This window comes from Cotesia typhae, unplaced genomic scaffold (assembly GCF_013202065.1).
Source record: "Cotesia typhae breed Kobodo isofemale line unplaced genomic scaffold, CoteBio_Ctyphae contig_119, whole genome shotgun sequence".
Classification (NCBI taxonomy): Eukaryota; Metazoa; Arthropoda; class Insecta; order Hymenoptera; family Braconidae; genus Cotesia; species Cotesia typhae.
The window spans coordinates 612016-637346 of NW_027423712.1; the positions used below are offsets into that span (position 1 = coordinate 612016).

Sequence of the window (25331 nt, forward strand, 5' to 3'; positions counted from 1 at the left end):
CGAGTTTGTTTTATTGTAAAAGTGATTCTTATCATTATCACTGACTCCGGTTACGTACTATAGATACTAATACTTGCGTACTACGTAGAGAACAGAAGTTCAGGCATATATGTTAAATATTGATAGTTTATAAGTTATAAGTTTGTTATGTTGCTGTGACAGCTTTGGAATAATGTTATTAGTTATTACCGTTGATATTATGTTGGGTAATATAGTTATTTATTTACTGGGGAGTTTATTGTAAGTTGTAAGTTATAAGAATCTAGGTTTTTACTATTACTACTGACTTACTAAGACAGGTGTTGATTGGCTGCGAGCTATAAGTTAATGACAAACTGTTTTTTTTTTTATCTAGTTTTAAATGCAATAAGTAGTGAGGCTAATACCAGTTATAAGTTGTTGTTATTGCTTTATGTACTGGAAAAATTTATAACTTAATTAGCGATTTTTTTTATTATTTATCAAGTTCCAAACATTATAAAGTGCTGATAAATATATTTAATATGAAATATTATTTTTTTTTTACTTTTAATAAATATATTTTTAGAGAAAATAAATGTTTAATAACATTAAAATAAAATTAAAAAATTTTGTTCATGGATAAGTACATTAAAATGATTAGATATATAAATGAATCTGAAAGTACCGCATGACTCGATGAAATATTTAGCGAGGTGTCGAGCAAAAGTAACGCCGACTTTACGACAACAACCGGGTGTATTAAATCCTTCATTAAAGATTCATGCGTCGATAAATAATTTAAAGCATTGTAGGGAAGTTTTCTGCAGTAACCGGTAACCGGTAGGCATAGCAGCCGAGACCCAAGACTCGAAACGTAAGACGAGAACACATAATATTCTCCCTTTTATTTCCATATTTTTATTTTATTTACATTTTATAAAAGTTATTCCGTCTCACCGCAATCACCCAGAAGCGAACATGCTAGTGAATTAACGACGAGTTTCGCTCTCATATTCCCTCTGGACTCCCGCTGCGCGGTTCTGATGTGCTCCTTATATTTTTTTTATCTTGCTCTAATTTTAATTAAACTTTCTGAATTTTTAATTCAAAAATTAAACAGAAAATTTTATTTTTATTAAATAATTTTTCGCGAATTTGCGAAGAAATAAAAAAAAAAAAAATCTATAGCTTGGATTACGAAGAAATCTGAAATCTTGACGATCGAGCTCATTAGATCTCGGATAATCACAAATTATATTTTAATTACCGGGCTCGCGATTGAGGAGGCTGATGTGTGGCTAATACCGAGTGCCCGAGGGCCAGCTTGACGAGCATATAATTGCGTGGTCACGTGCCCCCCGACTACTATTAAAACATTTAAGGATCGGGGTCCTGAAGTACACCCAACACCGGCGATTTAATTCAGCTTAGAGAAAAATTAACGAGCTTCTCGGCTCGGGTCTTTCATCATGGAAATAAGTTTACTATTTAAATAATTGTCGAGTTGTTTATATTATCGTGATTATGATTAGAAAACCCTCATCAATCAAATTCCTCTTTAATGGGTTACTTTTATTTACTTTCCGCTGTTTTTACTTCTACCGTGATCAATTGCCGTGTTGAGTGCATATAATAATAACATTTATGAGGACAATCAACTGTGGTTACACTGTTGGGTCTAATTAGCAAATGTTTACAATTTATCAACTTTTAAGTCGATATTCTGGGCTTAATACTGAAGATACTGAAAAATTACGTATGACTTTATCTATAAAAAATTTATTTTCTTACAAAAAAGGTCTCTTAAATTTTTTTTTTGTATTTTGAATATTGACTTTAGAATTTTTAATTGAAAATCAAAAAAATAATAATTTTTGGAACTACTTAATAACAAAAATGATTCTTAAAAAGTTCAACTCGATATTTTGGGCTAAATATTTAAGATACGAAAAATTTATAAAAAAAATTTTTTTTAGACAATTTAATTTCCTGTAAGAAAGGTCTCGATGAATTTTCTCATATTTTTAATTCTTTGGACAATATTTTAATAAAAAGAATTTTATATCGATTATTAAAAAACCGAATTTTTTTTCTCACGGAATTCCAAATGTTTTTTAAGTTTAATAATTCATGGGAGTATCAAAAGTATTTCGTGTAGACGACAAAGTTGAGGGAAGCATTAAAGCCCGGTCTGGTTGTAACAGGAGAAGCATAACTTAAAATGAAAGATATACACATAATACCGATATAAGTTGGAAGTTTGGAGGTTGGTTTACCCGATTGCCGGTTTAAATAATCTCGAAACATGGACTCTGACGGCGGGACGAAGCGCCGGAGTCGTCGATGGGTTTACGATCGGCGCTCGTCGTTAATTAAGAACTTGTAATTATTTAGTGGAGACGCTTGCTCGCACCCCCGCCGGCAGAACCGCGATCGTTTGTTTTTATTTTTAATAAAATAAACTACACTTTTGTTCTTCTCATGAGATACTTAATATTAAATTTTTTATCTCACTCTCTCGAATGATTTACGCGTGCTCCATTTCCACGGAGCGATTATTTATCGATTTGCGGTTTATAATTTTAATTCGGTGAAATGTTAATAAATTATTTGATGACAATGCACCTGAATGATGAATTATAAACAAAATTAACAAAATAAAATAATAAATGACACACAAGTGGTGAAAATTATAAATAATGTTGAGAATTATCGGTGGTTGATTACGAGATTTAAAAGTGTGTAGATAAAACCTGAATAATTCGATAATTTATCCAGAGTCGATCGATCCCGCATGTATCATCGTCACGCGATAAAACCGAGGCAATAAAACTGGAAAAACAACCTCAGGACTATAACTCACTGTCGTGAATACGCAAGTCCTTGCCGGGCGCTCAAATCTTTTTAAAATACCTTCAAACTCTTAAAATCTCCGGCAAGAGAAAAATTAGTCAACTTGTAAAATAAAAATATTTATAAGAGTTATTGCAATTTAAATAAAAACTAATAAAAAATAACAAGCTCGAGCTCACGGATCGGGAATTAATCTATAGGGCGATGCTAAATGAAAACACGGATCGGTTCGGGATCAAAGGACCAACAAATTGAAACAAATCAGCCCCGTGATAATAATTAATCCTACGGGCTCATTAATATAGAGCAAGCTTCGATATTTGTTTATGTTTATTGTTTGTATGGGTATATGCATGAGGTTTGAGGCCACGAGGTTGAGCTCTCAATTACCGCAATGAGTTATGACCGCTTTACGGCCGGAGATGAATTGAGTTATCTGAAAATATTCTTATGGGAATTTTTTAAGTATTATTGTTTGCATCTTGATCATTTTTTTTTAATTCAAGTTTGGAAAATTTTTTTCAAGTATTCACTGAGAATTTTTCGGTAAAATAATTTACTAAAAAAATTATTTTTTTTTGTAATATTTAATATAAAGGAGGATTTAATTATTTAAAGCTGAAAAATGTTAATTTAAATTTTGTATACATAAAAAATTATTGATGAAATTCAAATTTATAAGAAATTTTAATTAATCAGAGCTTTTTTTAATAAATTAAAATAATCGTATATTTTTAATAAATTAAAAAATAATTCCCAAAGAAATGAATAAATTACTCCTTAAACTCTTTTATCAGCAGATGATTAATACATATAATTATCCAGTTCCAATAGCAATTATTCATCTTAATAAGAGAACTTAATCTCAATAAAAGCTCTAAGTAAAAACCTTCCCTGGAAATGAAATTTAATAAAATATAATAACAGAAAAAATGTAAACTTTTTTTAACGTTGTGTCGTAAAAAGAACTTATCGTAGTTTTATCTCCTGGTATTATCGTCTGGCCTATTTTCAAACTCTAAAAATGCTAATGTGAAAATAGAGGGCATAATAAAATAATAGGGTGGTAATGTAAATTACCAGGGTGGCTTTTTAATATCAAGAAAGAAAAAACATAATTCAAAATTAAACCACCGTATTTCTTTTTTATTCTGCTAATAATTTTCCTCTACTTTATTGCCTTATGAATTCCCCATATTAGCTAAGCCGGAAGCTCATGATCCTGATCGACGAGAAGCTAAATGACGTTGCCGGTATAAAATGACACCCGGGGAGAAAATTAACTATGATGCTTTGCAAAAAATTGTTTATATTAAATCCAGCAATTTTTATAAAAGAGATTGAAGCTTTCTATTGAATTTATAAACACACATGATACATGATCGGATAGGTTGTGTGTTATATTATGCAGATTGTGTATTACACATCACCATCACTATTTGATTACGCGCTTGGAGCACGAGATACGCTCGCAATATTGTTTGAGGAACATCCTGGCACAGGTTGACTTGCGTGTAAACGTTCGGCGACACGTGCAGTGAACTTTGCAAACATGCCGTGACTTGCCGTTGTTGGTGCGAACAAAAACCGAAGATGAACAGAGCATATTGTTTTTTAAGAGACTGCTTTTAGATGATGAAGTGTCATACGAATCACATACGAGGACTGATACCTAGAGCACACCCTGGCTGTCGAACGATCTATGACTTCCCAACAACACGAACGCTTTTCAAGATATTAATATGTGTATGTTGGGAGCCTGGATACTATACACACATATAGTGATTCATTTTTGATAAATGTTACATGGATTAGAGCATTACCGATTTATATGGATAATGTTGATAATAATAATAATAATACGAAGCGATAATAAGGTTTGCTTACTTGATGGAATCCAAGGTAATTTTCTATGCTGTGCGTTGCGAAAAAAACTTCCCCGTCGCAGGTTAATATCAACAAGAAACCATTCAACGCCTGGAACAAAAGTAAAAAATTTTGTTAGTTATCCGAGTGTGTTTTTGTCGTAAATTGGTTGTAAAAAGGATAAGAAATTGTTATATTATTTATATGAACTAGTAATTAGTCTGATTTTTTATAAAATTATTATTTGATGTAACCAATTACAAAAACAATTAAATCAATGTTTCAATTATATATTTTTAAAATTTCAATGGAGAAATTTTTTTAATACATTTTAAATCCGCTATTGTTACATTTTTCTTACATTTAAAAAAGCAATTTGATGTTCTTTACGTAAAAATGTAATTTTTCAAAAAGCTCAAAAGCAGCAAAAGTCAAATGACTGTCCTGAACAATCCTCATTACCATCAAAAACAAGAATAGCTACAAACGATTCCTTCTGTCCACTTGAGATCTAGCAGCAAATAATCCCATCTTCTGCACTCAGAACACCAGAAAACATAGACAATAAAGTATAACCCCCCGAAAGAAGCCGAAGAAATAAAAAAGATACTTGTAAAACCCAGAGCAAATTTGCCGGGGTCACGGCATGTGGATGCCTGATATCGATCTCTTTTATCTTGGTGTATCGAGAGCCGAAGAAATATGCCCGGGGCACACGATACACCAAGGACTCGTCATGCAAAAATCCAATGTCGTTGACACGTCATAAACGGAATCGTTTGATGGATGATTTATTGACGGTATTCTCGATTAGCGAGCTTCCGATTTCAATTTCAGTATCTTTGTGTCTATTTAAATCCTCAATCCGAACAAACGATTCGTTATCGCTATCAGAAAATAGGCTGTTTGTAAACAGATGGACTTATTGGTATCATCATCAAATTCAAATAGAATGTAGCAGTCATGCAATTTTATAATCATCGAAACTGTTTTCATGAAAGTTTTCTCATTTATCGGTTTAGCTGATAGTGTTCGGTGTTTTCCCCTTCTGCAAAGGCATACACATCATCAATCTTTAACAAACGCTTAGTTCTGAAAGTCAGTAGCACATGTAACATGTGCAGTTGGTAACATGTTACTATCTCTATCTCTGGATTGGAGTAGAGTTAGGCTAGATTGCTCTACTCGCCTCTATTCGATTCGTTAAGTTTGAGCTTCGAACCAGTCTAGTTTTAACAACCTTCGAACTCTATTGGTTTTAGTTTATTGCCAATTTTGCTAAAATCGCTTATCCACCAGTGTCGGGACCCTTGTATAATGTTTTCTTTTATTATAACCCTCCGTGGGGTCGTGCCTGGCACACTGAGACACCGAGGAATATAAATAAAATAAACATTTACCACATTAACGATTATTTATTTTGCAATTCTTACTATTTTATTTCTTTTTAATGGCCTATTAAATAGTTTTCAACAGAATGTCTTGTATTGCATTTCGATAACTCATTTCAACCAGTCATTACAATTCTAAGAATCCCTCAACAATCCAAATTGCTTTAATATTTGCAAACTCTCATTAATCAACGTCAAATTGATAAATTTTATTCTTCATCATCTATTTTTTCCTTAAAAAAAAGAATTGAAAATGTTAATTTTAAGACAAAAAATTCAAAATATTCATAGGCATTAAAAAGAATTCAAATTTTATTAATTTTAATTAATTAATCTCATTTTGATGTATTTTTTTTAAAATATTCTTCTTAATACACTTTTTGAACCTGAACCAAATTTTTTCCATCAATTTAAAGTAAAAACGTTGACATAAATAGTATTCTAAAATAGCCAGGCAAAATGGCATCTACGAAGCGTCGCATGCGCAAGGATGCTGCGCATTGATTGGAGGGTAGCCCTGCCTTAGATAATTCAAGGGGAGGTGTAACATTTTCCCCATCAGAAATCCACCCTCGATCAAAATCTGATTCGTCGAGATAAAAGCTCTCTCCCTTTGGCACCAAAACAGCATGGCTGAATAAAAGAGCATAAAGGGGGCCACAGATAGACAATAATTACGAATGTTAATCAAAAAGAAAGCGAGACACTTGCCAGGCGATTCGTTACCGAGGTTACAACTGCATCGCATGTTGTCAGGCCTGAGGACTTATCGCGCTGGGCGATTGTCGAGGCGATGATGATGGCACGCGACCGTTCCTGCTCCGAGATATGGATTGAGGAGCCAGCCAAGAGAACAAGCACTCGGATTATCATTATTATCATCATCATCATCATCATTGCAGACCGTTGGAGCATGTCCGACATCAGAATCGGACACATTGTTGAATCCATTTGCTGTGCGTGCAGACAGCTTCACCTGCCGGCGGATCCACCGAGGGTGCGTGATAGTCTTGATAACAACCTCAATACGTCAGTCCTAATGCGCCATGACCCGAGCCAAGATCACCGTTGCTTCTTCGCCAGACTATCATAATGATCATAATAATAATAAGCCAGGCTGATGAGTGCGTACTTTCAGATGAATCCATGAATACAAGTAGGACCTGCTCGTGTTCAAAAGTATCACTTGTTGCTGATAGTTGCATGTCTGGCCCGGTCTTATTTAGCTTCTTAGGCACGAACCACCCGGAATTTCGTGAGTGCTGATGAACTTTGGTCTCGGTCTTCCCAAAACAAACCCTTGCACTTTTCGTTGACAACTTGAGGAATTCACCAGGTGCTTATTAATATCGTCCGAGGACTCGGATCGATTTCCCAATTGGTTCGCCGGCGGGCATTTGCATTTTAGTGACGATCCGGGGAAATCAGGTCGAGGCGGGAAGCGGAATTCCGTTCGGAGGTATATATAGCAGAGCACTGTCTAGTGAGTCAGAGCTATAGGGGTTGTGCCACTAACACTGCCAGCTGTTGAGGAATGGGGCTGGAGGATGTCCGTGTGAGTGGTGGTCTAGGAGTGTGGAGGCTAGGTTGGACTCGCCTTGGTCTGGCACCACTAGTTCTTCCGTATTGATCGGGCAGCTCCTTTTCTTCGCTGGCCTCCCTCATGTCCACTCGCTTACCACCATCACCACCCTCTGGCTCCTAGCCTCATTTAGTTTTTTACTCATCCAGCCCCTCTGTTATTTTCCTGGGTATGGATTACGATGCCGGGCAATTATCTTCAAATTGATATCCAATCTTGGAGGCTTTTAAATTAAGCGCTAATTTTTATTGATTCTGCGCCAATAACCATCGCAAGTAGAAATAGAATGAAATTGCAGAGTGAGCTCAGCAGCAGATAAGATTGTTGTAGGTAGGCTGCGCGGAATTTTGGTTTAGAAATGCATGTGAGGATATTCATCAAGCGAGGTGCTCACAGGAGGAACGAGCGGCGCTGGCGGTAACCAAAAGAACCCACCGATGTACCTCGCCTATTGATTTATGGAAATCAAGACTCGGTCGGAGTTCTCTCCCCTGCCCCTCCTGCTGGTAAAAACTCTCTGGCTCTTCTGCCTGGAGGTTCTGCTGTAAGCTACAACCTACTCTTCGATTCTCGTATAAATAATTCCGTTCTCCGAACTCACCTCCGTGGCTTTTTCCAAGAGCCCTTCAGCTTTCTTTGCTCTCACTTTCCCCGGGCTCAGAAACGCACACCTACGTCCCGAGTCCGGGCCATATATTTGTAATACCTTTTTCCTTTTTCCTCCTTCTTGGTTGTTTTATTCTCGAGGTTTATCCTCTTCCCCGTACCAGCTCCTCATAAACTTTACGAACCCGATAGTAAATCCACTTTATGACAACTCGGCCACCACTACAACCCAATCCATCCAGTTTTATTCCCGTCATAATCATTATCATATTACGAGAATAAAACTCGCTATTTTTTATTTTTTGTTTTTCAGTTTCTATCCTCTTGGGATTATAAAATGTGAGCTTTATTAATTTGCGGGAACAGGTGGAGCTGTCGGTCATCAACCGAGGCATTATTCACTCTTTGATCAACAATGATGGATTTTGCGATATTTGATAGATTTTATTAAATGGTAATTATTTAAATAATTTTTAAAAATTTTTTTAAAAACAAAAAACGAGTGTTATTAAAAATTAAAAAGTTTTGAACATAAAAAATAGAGATAACACTTTTTACACTAATAAAAAATGAATTTAATCTTGAAGTAAATGAAAAAATTATTAAACTAAAAAAATTTTTCTCATTTCAAGTGAATTTAACTTAATCTAAAAATTTTAATCAGTGTAAACAAATGAATCTATCAAAAGTTAATAAACTCCTCTATCAGTGGAATTATTATTAAAAGATGCTCCTGAATGATTCCCGTAGCGTAAGTATCTCTTTCTCGAACCTACACCTCTAAACTATATAAACATAAACATAAACAAAAACAAAAAGATAAATATAAATATATATTAATGTTTAAGGAATAGCAGCAACTAGAAGAAGGTACTCACTGGCTGACCAAAATGCAACGAGTGTAAATGTAATAGCATCGCATGATACACCACCATTAATCCTTTGTACCCTTCTTTACTTCGAAGGAATAGACACCTTGTATGGTTGAGTTTCATAGCCGGTTCATCAGCCGGATATATCGTTACTCCTCAGGTACTTCTTACTCTCAACTCTTAACTCTCCCGACATTGTAAGTAACATTGTATGTGTTGTACTGTTTATGCCATTACTGGTGTTACCGGTGATAGTACTATACACATCCACATGGCTCGCTGGATCAGATCTCTCGTGACTGAGCCAATACCAATACCAGCCGAGGAACAATGTTCACTGTTCAATGCTGAATGTTAAATGTTTAATGCACTGTCTCAACGCCGCTAAATTGAGACTGTTTACAATACGTCTTTATGCTCCGAGGGTGAATGAAACTTCGATACACCATCAACAGATTCCCGGTACACCATTCTCATTTATTTCCGGGCGATTGACCAATCGCGTGCCAAACCAAATAGAGTTGTTTTCAGATATTGTTATGATACCGTTTGATCAACAACGAATACTCACTCCGGCTGATCGATCATTTACAATCATCTGTCTGCTCTAACAGAGATTTATTAATTCGATGATCTGCTGTGGATTCATTGCGTGAAGTTCATTGATTGGCTCGCACCTTTTGATTGATGGCCGTTTATCGCTCAACGGTAGTTCGTATTTCTTGTTATTAGTTATCTATTTTTCTATCAGAAGCTTTTGATTTGAAAGGAAGAACATCAAAAAGCTTTTGATAATAAAATAAGTTTTGCCAAGTTTTACCAATAAATTTGGTTAAAATCTTCTGTAAGAGATGTAGAAATAATCTATAAGCGAGTTTTACGATATCTTACCTCACAGAGAGTTGCAGGGGTGGGTATTAACAATCAAAATTTTTAATTTTCAAGCTATAGCTCTTATAGACTCCAAATTCTCATTTTGAATTTTTTTCTTCATTTTTGAAAAAAAGCCACGCAAATATTATAATGATTGTACATTGAAAGTTACAATGAATATTAGCTGGAATAATTACATGGATAAAAGGTATATGCTAATTCGATGAAATTTGGAATTGGTGAAAGTCAAAACAATACTCTAATTAAATCTAGTCAAGAATATTTCTCTTGAATCTAGTAATTTTTTTTTTCAGTGCAAGAACTAATTTTCAATTTTCAATCAAGACTTTTTGGAAAACTTTCAACGTTTGAAACTCTCAATGATTTTTCGGACTTATATTTTCAGAAGTTATTAATTTTAAAGTGCAAAGAAAAAAATTACCTGAAGAAACATTTCTCCATCTAAATGGTGATGATCATAAGCCGCCAAAGCAGCCATTTCTCTGGCCCGGTAGTGCGAATCTCGATGTGAGTTTTCCTCCTTGTCTTTGTGCATGACAACTAAAATTAAAAAGAAGACATATGTTTATTTGTATTAAATAAATAGGGTTGTTTGTTCAATTGAAATTTTTAATATATTAATAGTACATACATTCTGTACAAAACAAACATAGCACCTATGCTATGTAATAATAAATGAACAGTAATTGAAAAGGTACTGATATTCATTAGAAGAAATACTCATTGTACGGAAAACAAGGTGGGTAGAGTCGCGAATGACTTTAATACTAACAAAACCACCAGTTCATTATTTAGTGGCACGCGGTGGTCCCGTATGGTCTAATTATGGCACATATCAACCAGTAGGGAGGGCAGGTGTATCTTAGCGGTAACTCCAGATCGCCGTTTTAATACTTTGATACTTTTGTAAGTATGTGTATGCAATGTATACAATATATAATATCCAGTAAACACTTTTATTGTATGCTTGTGTGCTTTCGACGAGGGACTTCAGAAAGGAAGTGTCGCTCATACCGCGTCCTGGGCGGGGATCTTGGGTATTCATGCGGAATTTTCCAGCATAATCATTTACTGACCATACACAAATCAACGAATTATTTTAATTTACTTTTTGTGTTATTGAATTATTCTTTTTTGGAATGTTTTATTCAATTATTTGCTGAATTATTCATAGATTTTTTTTTTGGGACTAAAAGTTTTATAATTGGATCAAAAACTTATAAAGCGTAAGTATTTCAAGGTCATCTGAAATAAAAAAAAATCTCCAGAAATTATCATTTTTTTTTTTTTTTTTAATTAGAAGACAATTTTCCAAAAAATATCTCCAATTTTTGAGAATTACATTCCAAATAGATTCTCTGGAGTTTTTTTTTAGGGTAATTGATGCGTGCAGACACTACGACGACATCGACAATGAGCAGATTGACGAAAATGACAATATGTAAGTTTTCTTTACATCAGTGACGATGGTTTTGTAATGACTGTTGCACGCAACGATATTGCACGCGTACGCCACGCGACTTTGTACACACAAGAAAGTTAAACCTAACTTTTGTATATATATATATATATATACACATTCTAAATGTATGAGCAATTATTATAATATTCTACTAATAGACAACTGTTTACATTGCTATAGATCCACTTGCTCGACACAACACACAACATACAACACTTGCGCATTCAATCGTTTTTCTTTGTTTTGTATCAGACACAAATTAAGTTCTTTGTTTATTGAGTTCTGAAGTTTTTTTTTAAAAACTCGAATTTATTAGTATCATGGACATTTTTTTTTTTCTTCATATGTAGGAGTCCTTATTCAGAGTGCTAAAGTTTGCACATATCAAACAGTACTTAGAGGAAAGTTATGTGCAAAATACTTAAAGTTTACCTCGAAAAAAAAAAAAAAAAAAAATTCCGAGCTTTGTTTCATTACTTTGTTCTTAGAACTTAAGAGCGGTAATTTCTAGCAAATATTAGTTATTTAGACTAGTTATTTATTTATTTATGGGGGTAGTTTTCTAGTTAAAAAAAAAAAAAAATAGACGAACATGAAAAATAAATAATTAATTTTAAATGAAGAAATAATTAGTGTCAGTTTATATAAGCCCGATCAGATATTTTATTTTGATGATGAAGGTATAAAAATTTTATTGTATAAGGATAAGGTTTATTTAGACGTCGTTCAAGTAAATAAGATGATTTGAGTACGATAGATGCTATCGCGGTGATCCGTACTCTTTTACATTGTAATAATATTGTTATTAATAATAATAATGACGGGTAGAAAGGCCGAGGATGACTCGGTGGTTTCGTCGATTTAATGGTCTATCTTCCCGAGAATTAATCGGATAAGGACCGTTTTACACACATGATCGAAGGATGATTTATGAGTTCGCGGTACGCTTTATGTGTTTCAATAACTGCCGCGAATTCGTTGAAGCCTTTTTACCCTCCTGAGGTGACATCAAATATGTTTGCTCGGTAGTTCAAGATAACGATAACTTGTCCTACTGTTCTTCGAAGGGGAGTTGCTTACTTTTATTTTCAATTGTTAGTTGAATTAAAAAAGTGGTTTAAAATTTTAATTTAGCGAAAAATGTTAAAAAATCGCATTTTAAAATGATTTTTGAGTAATCCTCAAAGCATAAAGAGTTGCGTACAGTATCTACTCTAAAATCATGAAAATTTAATATAATAAATAAAGAATAATAATATGCATATAATACTCATGTGTGTTATAAAGAGGGTAAAAGGATCTCTCCTTGTAATAAGGGTCGCATTATGCCCGTGCTGGCCACTGCTTAATGCTACATACTCTGTACTCCATACATATACTAGTGTGGCTTACAACAAGATTACTGGCATTACTGCCCCTACTGACTCGAGAGGGGGCGGTTCTTCGAGTGCATGACCCCACAAGATTTACCTCTGAATTATATATATCCATCGATATGTTAAACATTTCATAATTTTTTATTTTAATTATAATAATAACATTTAAAAAGGCCATTTGCCAGCCGAAATGGAAGTAGATTTCACAAATAGCTAATTTTAATAATAATTATTAGTAATAACATTATTTATTTATTATATATAATTATGAGATATACTGGACTGAATGCAAAAGTTAAATTTCATTGAAAACCTACAGACGAATAGATTGTTTTCAGTTTAGGAGAATAAAATGACATGAAAATTAAAGCTCGTTTAATGAGCTTTAAAATGCACTTTACAAAAATTCGATAAATTCTTTCATTCAAAAGTTATCTACGAAAGAATCTGCCAAAATATGAATTTTTATGATTTTGAAAATTTTGAAACCTTGTAATTTCTGAACTACTTGGCTGATTAATCTCATCTTTGAATTTGGCCTTGGTATTCGTCTAAAGATTAAGTATGTTGAGTTTGGAAACGATCGATTATGTATATACATAAATACATACATATAGAAACTTTTGAACTAATGGCATTTTCTGAACCAGTTTGACGAACTGAAAAAGTAGCGAAATTTTTTCAAAAGTTGCGTCATGAGGACAAATGCAATAATTAGATTTCTAGGAAATCTACTAAAAAATTAAAAACTGGAAAAATTACTCAAAAAAAATATTTTCTTTAAAATTCTATTTTTTTTTAAATTTTATTGTTTTATAAATTACTCGTCAATTATTATGATTGAAGCTAAAAGTACTAATGATGTTAATGAATGCGTTAATTTTTATGATAGGTATTCCAAGGTGTTGAGATTACTATAACTGCCAGAGGAAAAATCTAAGCGGCACGAGACTGCAGACAAGACCGAAGACCAGAGATAATAAAAGGAGTTATAATATTGTGAGCATAAGCATTTCGACACACATCTTGACTCTTACTTTAATATTCCTCCTTACTTACGCGAGCAACTAAACAAATTTGCATTTTGTGTTTACCATTTTTGAGCAACGATTCATTTATTAAATAATTATTAAAATAATTTATTTTAAATTTGTTTAAAAATTTAATTGAATAAAATAATAATAATAATTGATTTGGAAAAATAATTACAAAATGTAGATTAAAAATTTGAAGAGTAACAAAATTTAACTTTGAATATTAATTTGAAATAAAGATTAAATTAAAAAGATTAATCTGGAGTTCCATTAGTACTGAGTTTCGCGGTGGTCTCACCATTCCACTGGCTATAATAAACACTATAGACTAAGCTCGCTCCCATTTCGCGTTTCAATTATCTAATTAATCGTCTGATTACACGTGGCGACGCCGAGATTTGAGGATAAGGCCGATCCCAATCGTATATTACTCTCATACTAAAAGTAGCCACTGAAGTTACTTTTTAAAGCTTATCTCTAGCGACACTCGAAAATTTTTAAGGACAACTCGTTTAATACGCAATCAAATTTATTGACTCGATATATCTGATCCATTATAAATTTATCTGCCGGTAATTAAAAGAGAATTATTTTTTTCTGGAGTTTAAGTTTGAGAAATGAATGAGTGAGTTGAATCTTAAATGAATATGACTTTTTCGAGGAGACCGGCAACTTTAAGCCCCAATTATCAATTGCTTCCACACATATTTGTGTTTGTCTGGAGGATGCTGGAGTTTGCTCAATGAATTTGCGCGTCAGTACCAAGGAGATGGTCAACATTTAACGTCCAAGGGATAATGTACTTTGCTTGTACTTGGGCACTTTAAATCAAGGATACTTTTTTTTATTTTTTCTTTTTTTTGACTTGGACATTTTTGGAGTATAATTAAAACTGAAATTTTGGATGAAAATTTTAATTGCTACAAAAAAGGTCTTCAATAATTTTTTCACATTTAAATTTTCATTTTAAAAATCAATTACTCTATTAAAAAAAATTTTTACCGTGCGAATTATTAATTAATTATAAAGCTGAAAAAATGGTAAATTCCTTAATTAGTGCACTCCCGTCACAAAATAACATAAAATTTTATAATTAGAGAACAATTTAATGAAATTAGAAATTTTTAATTAAAGTAACTATCAGGAATGCGGGTTTACAATGTTAAATATTGAGACCCTTTATGTAAGTGTGAGGTCACGAAAGAGTAACGAGAATTGCACGAGCTTCATCCGCTAATTAAATTCGATAAAATCACAACCCGTTCTCGAAGACTCTCGAGATCATATTGCACCGATTGGTGGAACTCCATGATTCCCTGAGTCTCCAAGGTCGGAAACTTTTATCAAAATAAAGTAAATAAAAAAAAAAAACCCTCGTAAGCCGATAGAAGATACTTTTTATTACAATTATTCGCGTGACTCTTTGACACGTTGTTTGTACCTTCGGTTACTGCATCGGTAATTGCGACTCTCGATCTCTTTAATGGTGATAAATGGACGGGGTTTTTCTTTTTGGTTTTTCAAGAAAAGCCACAAGATTTAGACACCTGTACTAGTAAATTTATATTGTTAATTTTACTTATCCGACTTTGATGGAAGATTTCTAATCTAAAGAGGATTTCTGGTAACTAGAATGTATGATTGTAATTTTTAGTAGTAAGTCATGTAATCAAAGTAACATTTTTTTTTTTTTTAAATGAACGTGATTGAAGATAAAAAATTTTATTTTTTTTTTTAAGTGAAATATAGACTTTACATTTTTTTGTGTAATTAATTTTTAGCTTAAAAAAAAAAAAGACAAATTAATTAAAATTTAGTAAAAGTTAACTGACATTAGAAATTTTTTTTTTCATAATTTTATCGTAATTATTATCAAAAAAAATTCCAAGTGTGAAAATTAAAAAAAAATTATCAGTGCAAATTTTTTAAAGCTTTTTTTTTTTTTTATTGTAATTAATTTTGTAATAAAAATGAAAAAAATTGACAGTTGTCAGCAAACTTTAATATCACGAATCAAATGATAAAATTTTTTTATAAAATATTCCCTCAATTTCTGGAGAAAAATAAAAATTTCCTAGAGAGCAAAAAGTTAGTGAGGTAGTTTGAGTTTATTGGCGCATCTCAAATGAAGTTGCATCGTTTTTGCGTCTACGTATAATATAAATATAAATGTATGTAAGTGGAGGATTATAATGATTACTATAGCAAGTTTACCCAGCGAGGTTCGAGCGCGATTAATCTCACAGTTAGTTTGTTAGTTACCGGCAGTATCCGAACGATAAATATTCCACCGAGCGTCATTTTTACAGTCCGTGCGCTAATTGTTATTTACGAGAGGGTATAAACTATATCACGGCTTTATTAAGAGTCAAAATGTCCGCCCCACGTTTCTCGCTGTGCCACTATACTCTAAGCTAGAACAGGCTCTCGCACTTTTTTTGCTTTATTTTACGAAAAAATATTTTACCTGTTTCGAGCAAGTGAAGGCCGTCGCTAGAAGACATCTAATAAAAGTACCCTCTTTTTCTTCCAACAAAATATATAAATTGTAATAAGGAATATCGAGCGATTTTCATGGTGTAGGTGTGCCGACGTCGCGAGACCTGATTTACTGCAAATGACCGGCGATTATGTATTTTTTAACCTCCGGAGTCTATACCTCGAATTTATATCACTAACTGTGAAAATAATAATAACAATATAAAAAACGACATATGTAGAAAACATAAGAAAATATAAGGGGCCGTTTTCATTCAATTCGAACAAACGCTCGGATATTTATGGCAGTGCTTTTATTTATTATCTTTTTCGCTGGACCTCATTTTTGGTTTAGACCCGCGATCGTTCGGAAAATTATATTAGATCCTTGCGTGTGTTCGGAAAAATTATGGAAAATTTTTAAATTTATTTATATATTATTTTTGATATCTCCAAAAATAGCTTAATATAAAAATGGGGAATATATAAAGCCTGATAATATCATTTAAACCCATAAATAATTTTTTTAGGGGTAGTTTTCAAAATTTCCGACAGATGGCGCATGATCGCTAAATTTTCTCCTAACAAGAGAGTTAATTTTAAAGTTATATATTACAAAAATTATTTTTTTAGGGTATTAATCTTTAGTTTGATCAATCATTCGACAACATTTCATTCGAATTGGCGTTAAATAATACACACAATTATAGAAAAAATTTAAATGTTACAATAATGATTTTTTATTCTTATATATGACCCGATCAAGTCATTTAGGCGGTATTAAAAATTTTTTATGAACTTTAAATTATTAATTATCAATAAAATTTCGTTCCATAATTATTTTTATGAATATAAACCTAATAAAAGTAAATTTTAATGAATCATGTAATCAAACTATCATTACTCCAGACATCTGACAAGACGCACTCGAATATTTAGTAATTAATGTGCATCATCGGGGTGTTTTAAATAAACAGCCACTTGGAGCGATAATCTACCTGCGGTGTCGAGTGACAAATCCCCGCCGCAGTGTCAAATTACATTAAACAAGCTGGTTTGTTGTTTGCTGGTGAAGAGATGTGTCCCTCTCCGGCTTATGCGCCTTTCTTTTTCCCTTCCCTCTTAAATAACTGAAATATCTGATTTATTCCAGCGGTTTCCAGTACGCGAGGACTTTTGGTAATTTTGTTGTCTTGGTGTTTGATACCCCGGACCAGGATAAAATTAATAAGAGAAAGAAGATCAGTTAGACGGTTGATCGTGAATCTCCGTGACACCGGGGGGGGGGGAGGTCACAATTCGCGTGGCTGCTCATTAGCATCATAATAACGAGCCCCTATGCGAAATACTAAATACAAATACACGTACGCTCTAGCTGGGTATTTACGACGGCGTCCGGGAAGTTGATGCCTATTGGTGGTGCGTATATCGCGGTCCCTTCCGCGGTAAGGTGTAAGGTAACATCGCGTTCTGGATGCGGACCACCCCGAAGCCGTCTCAAGGTCCGTTGTCTCGTGGGTCATTATTTTTCTATCCGGGGCTTTTCCATCGCGAATTCTCGATCTGAGTCCTCGGGTTGAAATCGAGATCGCGGGATCGATAGTCTGGCTGATGGCTTTTAGGAGTTAGACGGGCGTTAGATTATTGTGAATTAAACGGTTTGTTTGCCTTTGGCTCGGCCAATCTGATTCGTTGTTTTGTTAAACTGGTCTTGTCGGGTTTGTTGTTTATAAGGATACGTTGGTTATAACCGTGTATCTCAGAGCAGGTAATCCGAGATCTTCCCTTCATCTTTATCTTCATGGCAAGTATATTTCAAAATTTTAAAATTAACGCCTTATTTTTGTCGTGATACTTTAATATTGTTATTTTTATTTGCACTTGTAATTAATTTTTTTTTTTTTTTTTTTTTTTTTTCCGTAAATTAAATAAGATTTGTTAATTGCGAATCAATTATTTATTTGATATTAAATTATTTAAAAAATATTTATTGAAAATCAATTATTATTTTACCAAGAAATATCTTGATGTACATTTAAAATTACAATTTTGCCGAAATTATTGAAGATACGGAAAAATTGATAAAAACATTTTTTCATATTTTTAAAAAATAAATTATTCAATTAATGTGATAAAAAATTTTTTTTTTTTTTGGAGTAATAAAAGGAGATTTTGTCTACAATAGAATAGAAATTAAACAAAAAATCAGATTATTGAGGATTTCAATGAGATGTGAGACCGCAGTAAAATGAACGGAAGGCGCAAATCGATCGCTTCGGCAGGATGATTTATCGATCGCCAGAGGCGAGGAGTGAGGTAATTGTCCGAAATAGATGGCGAGTTAGCGCGTGCCAGATCGCCCGCAGCCGCGAAATTATGCGGCTTCAACCCCATTAGCCCTGTGCTCTCTACTCCATGACTTGTGTAAAACTGGCGGTAGCCGTGAAGGTTGATGTAAAAATCTGGGAAGCAAAAGACGGATTAGGAATCAGGAATCGCTAATCAGCAATCAGTAATTCACCAGATAAGAACTCACCGGGAGAGTTTAATTTGTTATTGTGGATGGAAATAAGAGAAGGATACAATACGCGCACGCGCTAACTACCCTGCTCCGGAAGTACTTAAATCCGTCATGGCGCCCACCGGAAACAGCTCTGAGTCACTCCTGTAATCGCAGAGGCTCCTTTCTCTCTTTCTCTCCTTCTCTCCCTTCAACAGACGCAGAATAGAAGTTTTATTAACCACATATCCAACCCTTGGCTACTTTCTCCGCTATCGATTTTCCTTCTGGCAAGTGTCTCATTCTCAGTTCTTCTTAAAATCATTTCCAAGCTATTTTTCTATTCAGCCAATTTTAGTTAATTTTCTTGCAAGACAATATCACCGCTGCACGACAAAAAAATTAATTTAAAGCAAAAAAGAAATGTTGATTAATAAAAACGTTGATATGAGGATTAAAAAATTAATTTTTGACAAAAATTGGCCTAATAGTTTGTTGAAATAAAAATAAATAATAGACAAGCTCTATAAACAAATGAAAAAAATTTTTTTCGATTTATAAGTCCTCAAAAATTTAACTCTCTTGTAGTGAGACAATTTAGCGCTCATGCGCCACCTGTTGGAATCTTCCAACACTATTTTTATTAAAAAAATTATTTATGGGTTATTATAAAGTCATATCAAGAGATTTTGAAGCAAAAATGATTTATAAAAAATTAATGATTGTTTAAAAATAAATAATCGAATTATTTGACTTAATAATTATATTCACTAATGTATTTATAGTGGTAAATTTTTTGAATAAAATGTTTTCACGAGTCTTAATAAAAATGTAATTAAAAAAAAAGAACCAATGGCTGGTGAAGATGACTTTCGGGACAGAATTAAGAAGAAAATTGAGATTGAGAGAAGAGAAGGAAACTCAACACCGATACTTAATACTCACTCGTCCAGGGACGAGTCAGAGTCGAGGTTTCATACATGATCGAGCGGGTTCTCGCTTACACGATCGTAAATTCGGTCTAAGTACACACAGGAGGGATGGAGGTGCTTTCTGTTCTGCTCCGCTGGCCAAAGTATCCAATCGGACTTGCTCCGGTCTTCAGTCTACTACCGAGTCCGACGGAGAAGAACAGGGATAGAAAAAAAAAAAAGATAAGAAGTTCCAACTCGCGGTTCGAGAATAATCGATAACGTCTGCCACCCCCAAGAGTTCTCAACTGTCTTTGGCTTTAACTTATCATTTTATCGTGTTTCTTTGTATTGCTTATTATTCTTGTCAAAGTCACACATGTAGTCGTTCACCGGTGAGCTTTGACGAATAACTTTTATCGATTTTCACTACTTTGAGGAACTTTCGGTTCGGTAAATGGTTGTAGTAAAAATAGAGTTGAAATTAGTTTAATTTCAGGGTGTTTGTTCTTAAATTAAACTTTATTTAAAGACGGAGTTGAAAAAATTATGCTTTCATTTTATTTTAAAGGGTAATTGTAATTATAGTTTACATTTATTGCTCACAAGAGTTTTAAAAGTATTAATAGATTTAATTATGAAGAAATTGTTTATTAATTTTTTTTTTTAAGAATAAACAATTATTTTTAATTTTTAATAGATAATTTTTCTGAGAAAATTGCATTTAATAATAATTAATAACATTTATTTATTTGCATTGAACAGGATACAATTCTCAATGTAAATGATTGGATTTAGGGTAGTTAATAAATATATTAATATTTTATTTTATAAACCTGCAAAGTAAAATTATTGAATATTTTTTTATATAAGTAATTTATAGATAATAGTTATTGATTATTCATTTAAAAAAAAAAAAAAAAAAAAAAAAAGTAAAGGTTACTCCAGCTGAAGGATTCTAACCGAGGTAGAATGAATGTTATATATCACATATATGTAAAAGGTATGTTATTAATTTTTTAGTTTATTTGTTCGGTCTTACAGATTGATACCTGATGAAAGTCTACGGATATAAATTATAAATAGTAGACCCAAATGAAAAGGAAATGGAGGCGCCACGTGGCACCACGTGCCAAGGGACATGTGTGTTTATAACATGTAAAACCTAGAGGAAGAAGAAACGAAAAGGGAGATAAAGACCAAAGTCTAAAGAGTTTCAATCGAGGGGAATTCCACATGAAATATATGGGCCCAATGACAAGGGTCGAATACATTTTTAACTGTTGTATTGTACATATATACATATATAGAAATAAATATAGTGAACTTTGAACCTAAACCGATCCGTAAATCCTTCACTGAGCCTTGGCTTACCGACAACCCTTTATTAATTACAATTAATTATCTGTTTCAGTACTGTTATTTTAACTACTTGCAAACTTTTGTCATTTATTAATTACGATATTTTCTTGGTTTATTATTTTTTTATTTAATAATATTACAGGTTTATAAACTACATCAACATTATCCTCATGCAACACTAATTATTCTTGATATATGTCATAATTATTCAGGATATTTAATTAACCCGCGAAATTATTTTACGTCATGAATTAAAATTATCTAATGTATTATTTTTAGAAAAATCAATAACAATCATAATAAAATGTTTTAATTATTATTATTATTATTATTATTATTATTATAAAAGCCTAAAGGCTTTAGATGGAGTAAAGACTTAAAGGGATGAAAATAATTGGAAGTTTAAAAATAGTTGAGCAATTTGAATGCGACAAGTAATCCATATGCATAAGGTTGTCTGCGTGTCTATGGAGGACAGAAAGCCTCCACTAGTAATGTAAAGTAAAGTAAAGTAAAGTAAAGTAAAGTAATAAGCTATGAGCTGCATAAAGACCGAGTGGAGAAACCTAGAGATAATGAGTGTAATTATTGGAGTTTGTCATCTGCGTAGTATACTCGTCGAGAATGCCGGGTTTTTTATTATATGGAAATTCAGAGATCGAGCCCCTCCAGGGGTGGAATATCAAGTGGTCAGACTACTATATACCTACATGTACAGTACAGTATATATGCTAATGCCTCGCGTTGTTCTGATTAAGAACGATAAACAAAGCAATTATACAAAAAGGGTGGGATGCCAGAAAGGTAAGCCCCGCTCTAGCTACTCGATACTCATTCTTTCCTTTTTTTAAAAACCAACTGAAATTAAATTCTGTTGTCACATAAATAAACTACTATCCTAAATGAAAACATTTTTTTTTTTTTTTTTTTTTCATTTTATTCCTCATTTATACAATGAATTATTCGTTACTTTTATTTGCAATCAAGATGGTTTATCTAAATGTACAACTTTTTTTTATAATTATCAGTACGTATATGTACTGCTTACGATAAATTAATTGCTATCGAGCCCATATATAATTTCTAAAATCGAGTTTCATTCTTTATGAAAAACAACATATTTTTCGCTCGGTGGTTTTTCGTATAACGTGTCTATTAGCCGAAGAGATTCGCCAGTTGATAGATTTATGCTTTTCACCGTTAGACTTTTTATTTATTTTATTTTTATGGTAATTTAAATATTTATTAAAAATTTAATTAACTTTTTTAAATTAATAAAATATTTTCTTCATAAATTCTTATATTGATTTATAAAAAATAGATAGATATATTTTTTCATCATTAAAAAAAAAAAAATTGCTACTTAAATTGACTACTCAAATCAATAATTTGAAAGCCTACACAGTAAAAAATTTTTCGTCATTGAGTAGTGTTAAAATTTGTGTATAGAATATTACACAATGACGAAAAATTTTTTACTGTGTAAGTAAAAAAATTTAATTTTTCAAATAAAGTCTTTGCAGTTCTGAGATTGAAGAAAAGCGAATATATGAAAACAATATCAAATTCTAACTTCAACGCCTGTATCAAAAGTGATCGGTTCCCACTTCATATCACACTAAGTAAAAAAGTATTATTAAAAATTTGACTTCGACCGCTTGAAACTGCTTCAAATTACCCGTAGCTCAAAATACGACCATAATATCGTCCTGCTTCATGGCTCCCGTCGATATGCCAGCAGATCTGGCTCGTGTTTCCGAGAGTAACGACCTCGAGTGATTCTACTCTAATTTTCTTGGCAATTAATAACGTTAAAATTAATAATCATAATCAGGCATTAAATATTCCAGATAATTAATAATTTACAATTTAAAAAAAATGGCTAGCACATGGCCGAGGGGTGTACCGGCCAGCAGCTGGCCTTTAAAATACTACTTGAGTGATCGTCTCATAGCATCCCTCTCATCCACAATCCACATCACTCTTGTTTTATCTTTTCTTTGCCTTCACTCTTCACTCTTTAGTGTATAACCAGGTGTGAATAGCAGAGGCCCTCGTATCTGATAGATTTACAGCTAATCATTTTCGGTTTACACGCCTATTTATTTTTTATCCCACCAAATTATGATTCACAATAATAAAAAAAATTATTTTTCCTGAAAAAATAAATAACTCTAAATATTTAACATATTTCGCCGCTTTCACGCCTGGGTGATTTTTATCATGAGATAACTTCTTCGAGAGATAAATCCTGAACATTATTGCCGAGTTGATTAAAGCTTTCACACAGAATTTTCAGCGATTTATTTTATTTAATAACTTACGCGACTTAGTATTAAAGTCCCCGTTTAATATTTATAATATATATACATACATGTACATTTAACTTAACTCCAGAGTCCGTGTCTCGGGCCTATTTGGACTGACGGAGTTCTTGATGCGCAAACTTTTAATTATGAGCATGGATGTTCTTTTTCCTACTGCGAATCGATTTTTCTACCGCAAATCAATTTTATTTCAAACTTGAAAATTCTTTTTTGTGCAGAAATTAAATTTTTAATGATAAAAAAAAAAGTTTCGAGCCAAGAAAAATTAATTTAAAACAAAAATTTATTGGCTAAAAAATTAAATTCGTCAAAATTATTTTTTTTGCTTCAGGATTTTTTCTCTCAACTCAAATGATTTTTTTTTTTTTTTTTCCCCCAGTGTATGGTTGCAGCCCGTGCACACAAGCCCCGCCCGGCAATCACACAGATATCGGGAAAATTATACACATAGAGTAACATATCAATATCACATATCATATGAGTTAAGTGCAAATATCACATATATATGCGATGTAAAAAATAATTGTGCAGTGAGTATGAGCCTCTGCTTAAATATAATCCACACCAGGACATTATGCAAAAATATTGTATGAAATTATTATATGTATTGTATACTGTACATTGTGTGCATATGTGTACTTGCAAGTACATATTTTAACCAGAAATTAAAATTAATGAGTTTAATTATTACGTGCATCGTTCACTGCACATTTATACTATATTATACTGTACTTCAGTATAATGTATATGGACGAGGTCACATCACATGAGTTACACGATACATTTTTTATTTGCGAACCGGGGTAGCCTTGTCAATTGTGCAGAACATCTAAAATTAAAAAAAAAAGAAAAAGAAAAAGCGGCGGTCTGCAAAGGAATACGGTAGCCCGAAATTCCTCTGGCGAATCACCGCATTACATATTCCTCATCATAATAATGATAATAATGCGTGTTTATATTACTAATACTAATATGAATATGCTACTATAATGTATACCTGTGTTTTTGGATTTAATTTTGTGTAGCTGTACCGCGGCATGAGATAAAAAGATAAAGGTTGCGTTGTTAAAACGTCAAATCGATTTACGATGATTCGGTTGGAAGTTATTTCGAAGATGGATAATATTTTATTCCGCTTCGAAGCAATAAATAAAAACCGGGTGTAATTTCAGGAGCGGGCTTTATTTATTTAATCGCCTGGAAATAATCATATTTATTTACTCAACTTTGTTATCGGGTTTAATTAATCTATTGTAATTAATATTTTATTATTCATTGTTAATGGCCGAGTATGAGAAAGTACTATTATTTTATTTGTTTTATCTTCAGACTTACACTTGACCCCCATTATTTATAAGTTTTTTTAACTGTGGAGAGGGAATTTTTTTTTTAATTAAAATTCTTTACTATGGAAAATGTTTGAGTAATTTTTATGAACAATTTTAAGAAATCAGCAAACATTTTCAACTTTTACTTTAAATTTTTTTGAATCAAATAAAAAAAAATTTTCTAATATAAATTTTGAAATTTTTTATTAAAAATTTGATTAAGTAAAAGATTTCTTGATGTAAAAAAATTTTGAACTTCATCAAAAGAATTTTTGAGAACCAAAAAAAAATTTTGAATAAATGGAGAATAGTGTAATGTATGATTATAATCATAAGACGACAGAAATTATAAGATTATCATTATTATGCAGAAAAAATTATGAGGTCGTAGCTTTTATCGGTTTTTTTTATTTTTCTCTATTTTTTGCAATTTGACTCCCAATTTTGACTTAAAAAAATACGTCGGAAAATCTTTGTCGCACACCCAGCACAGACCACTTTTTTTTTTTTTTTTTTTTTTTTTGTGGA

The 25331-nt window shown here is 32.5% G+C and overlaps 1 protein-coding gene across 3 annotated transcripts in view; it reads right to left on the bottom strand.

The window, feature by feature from the left end:
- The window catches only part of Ss (aryl hydrocarbon receptor spineless), a 93012-nt gene that overhangs the window by 8741 nt on the left and 58940 nt on the right, over positions 1-25331 (bottom strand). For all 3 annotated transcript variants that reach the window (XM_074249552.1, XM_074249560.1, XM_074249543.1), the window contains exons 3-4: positions 10447-10565; positions 4702-4791 (exon numbers count right to left, since the gene is read on the bottom strand). In XM_074249552.1, coding sequence (XP_074105653.1) covers positions 4702-4791; positions 10447-10560 — 204 coding nt within the window. In that variant the 5' untranslated portion in view covers positions 10561-10565. The remainder of the gene's footprint in view (positions 1-4701; positions 4792-10446; positions 10566-25331) is intronic.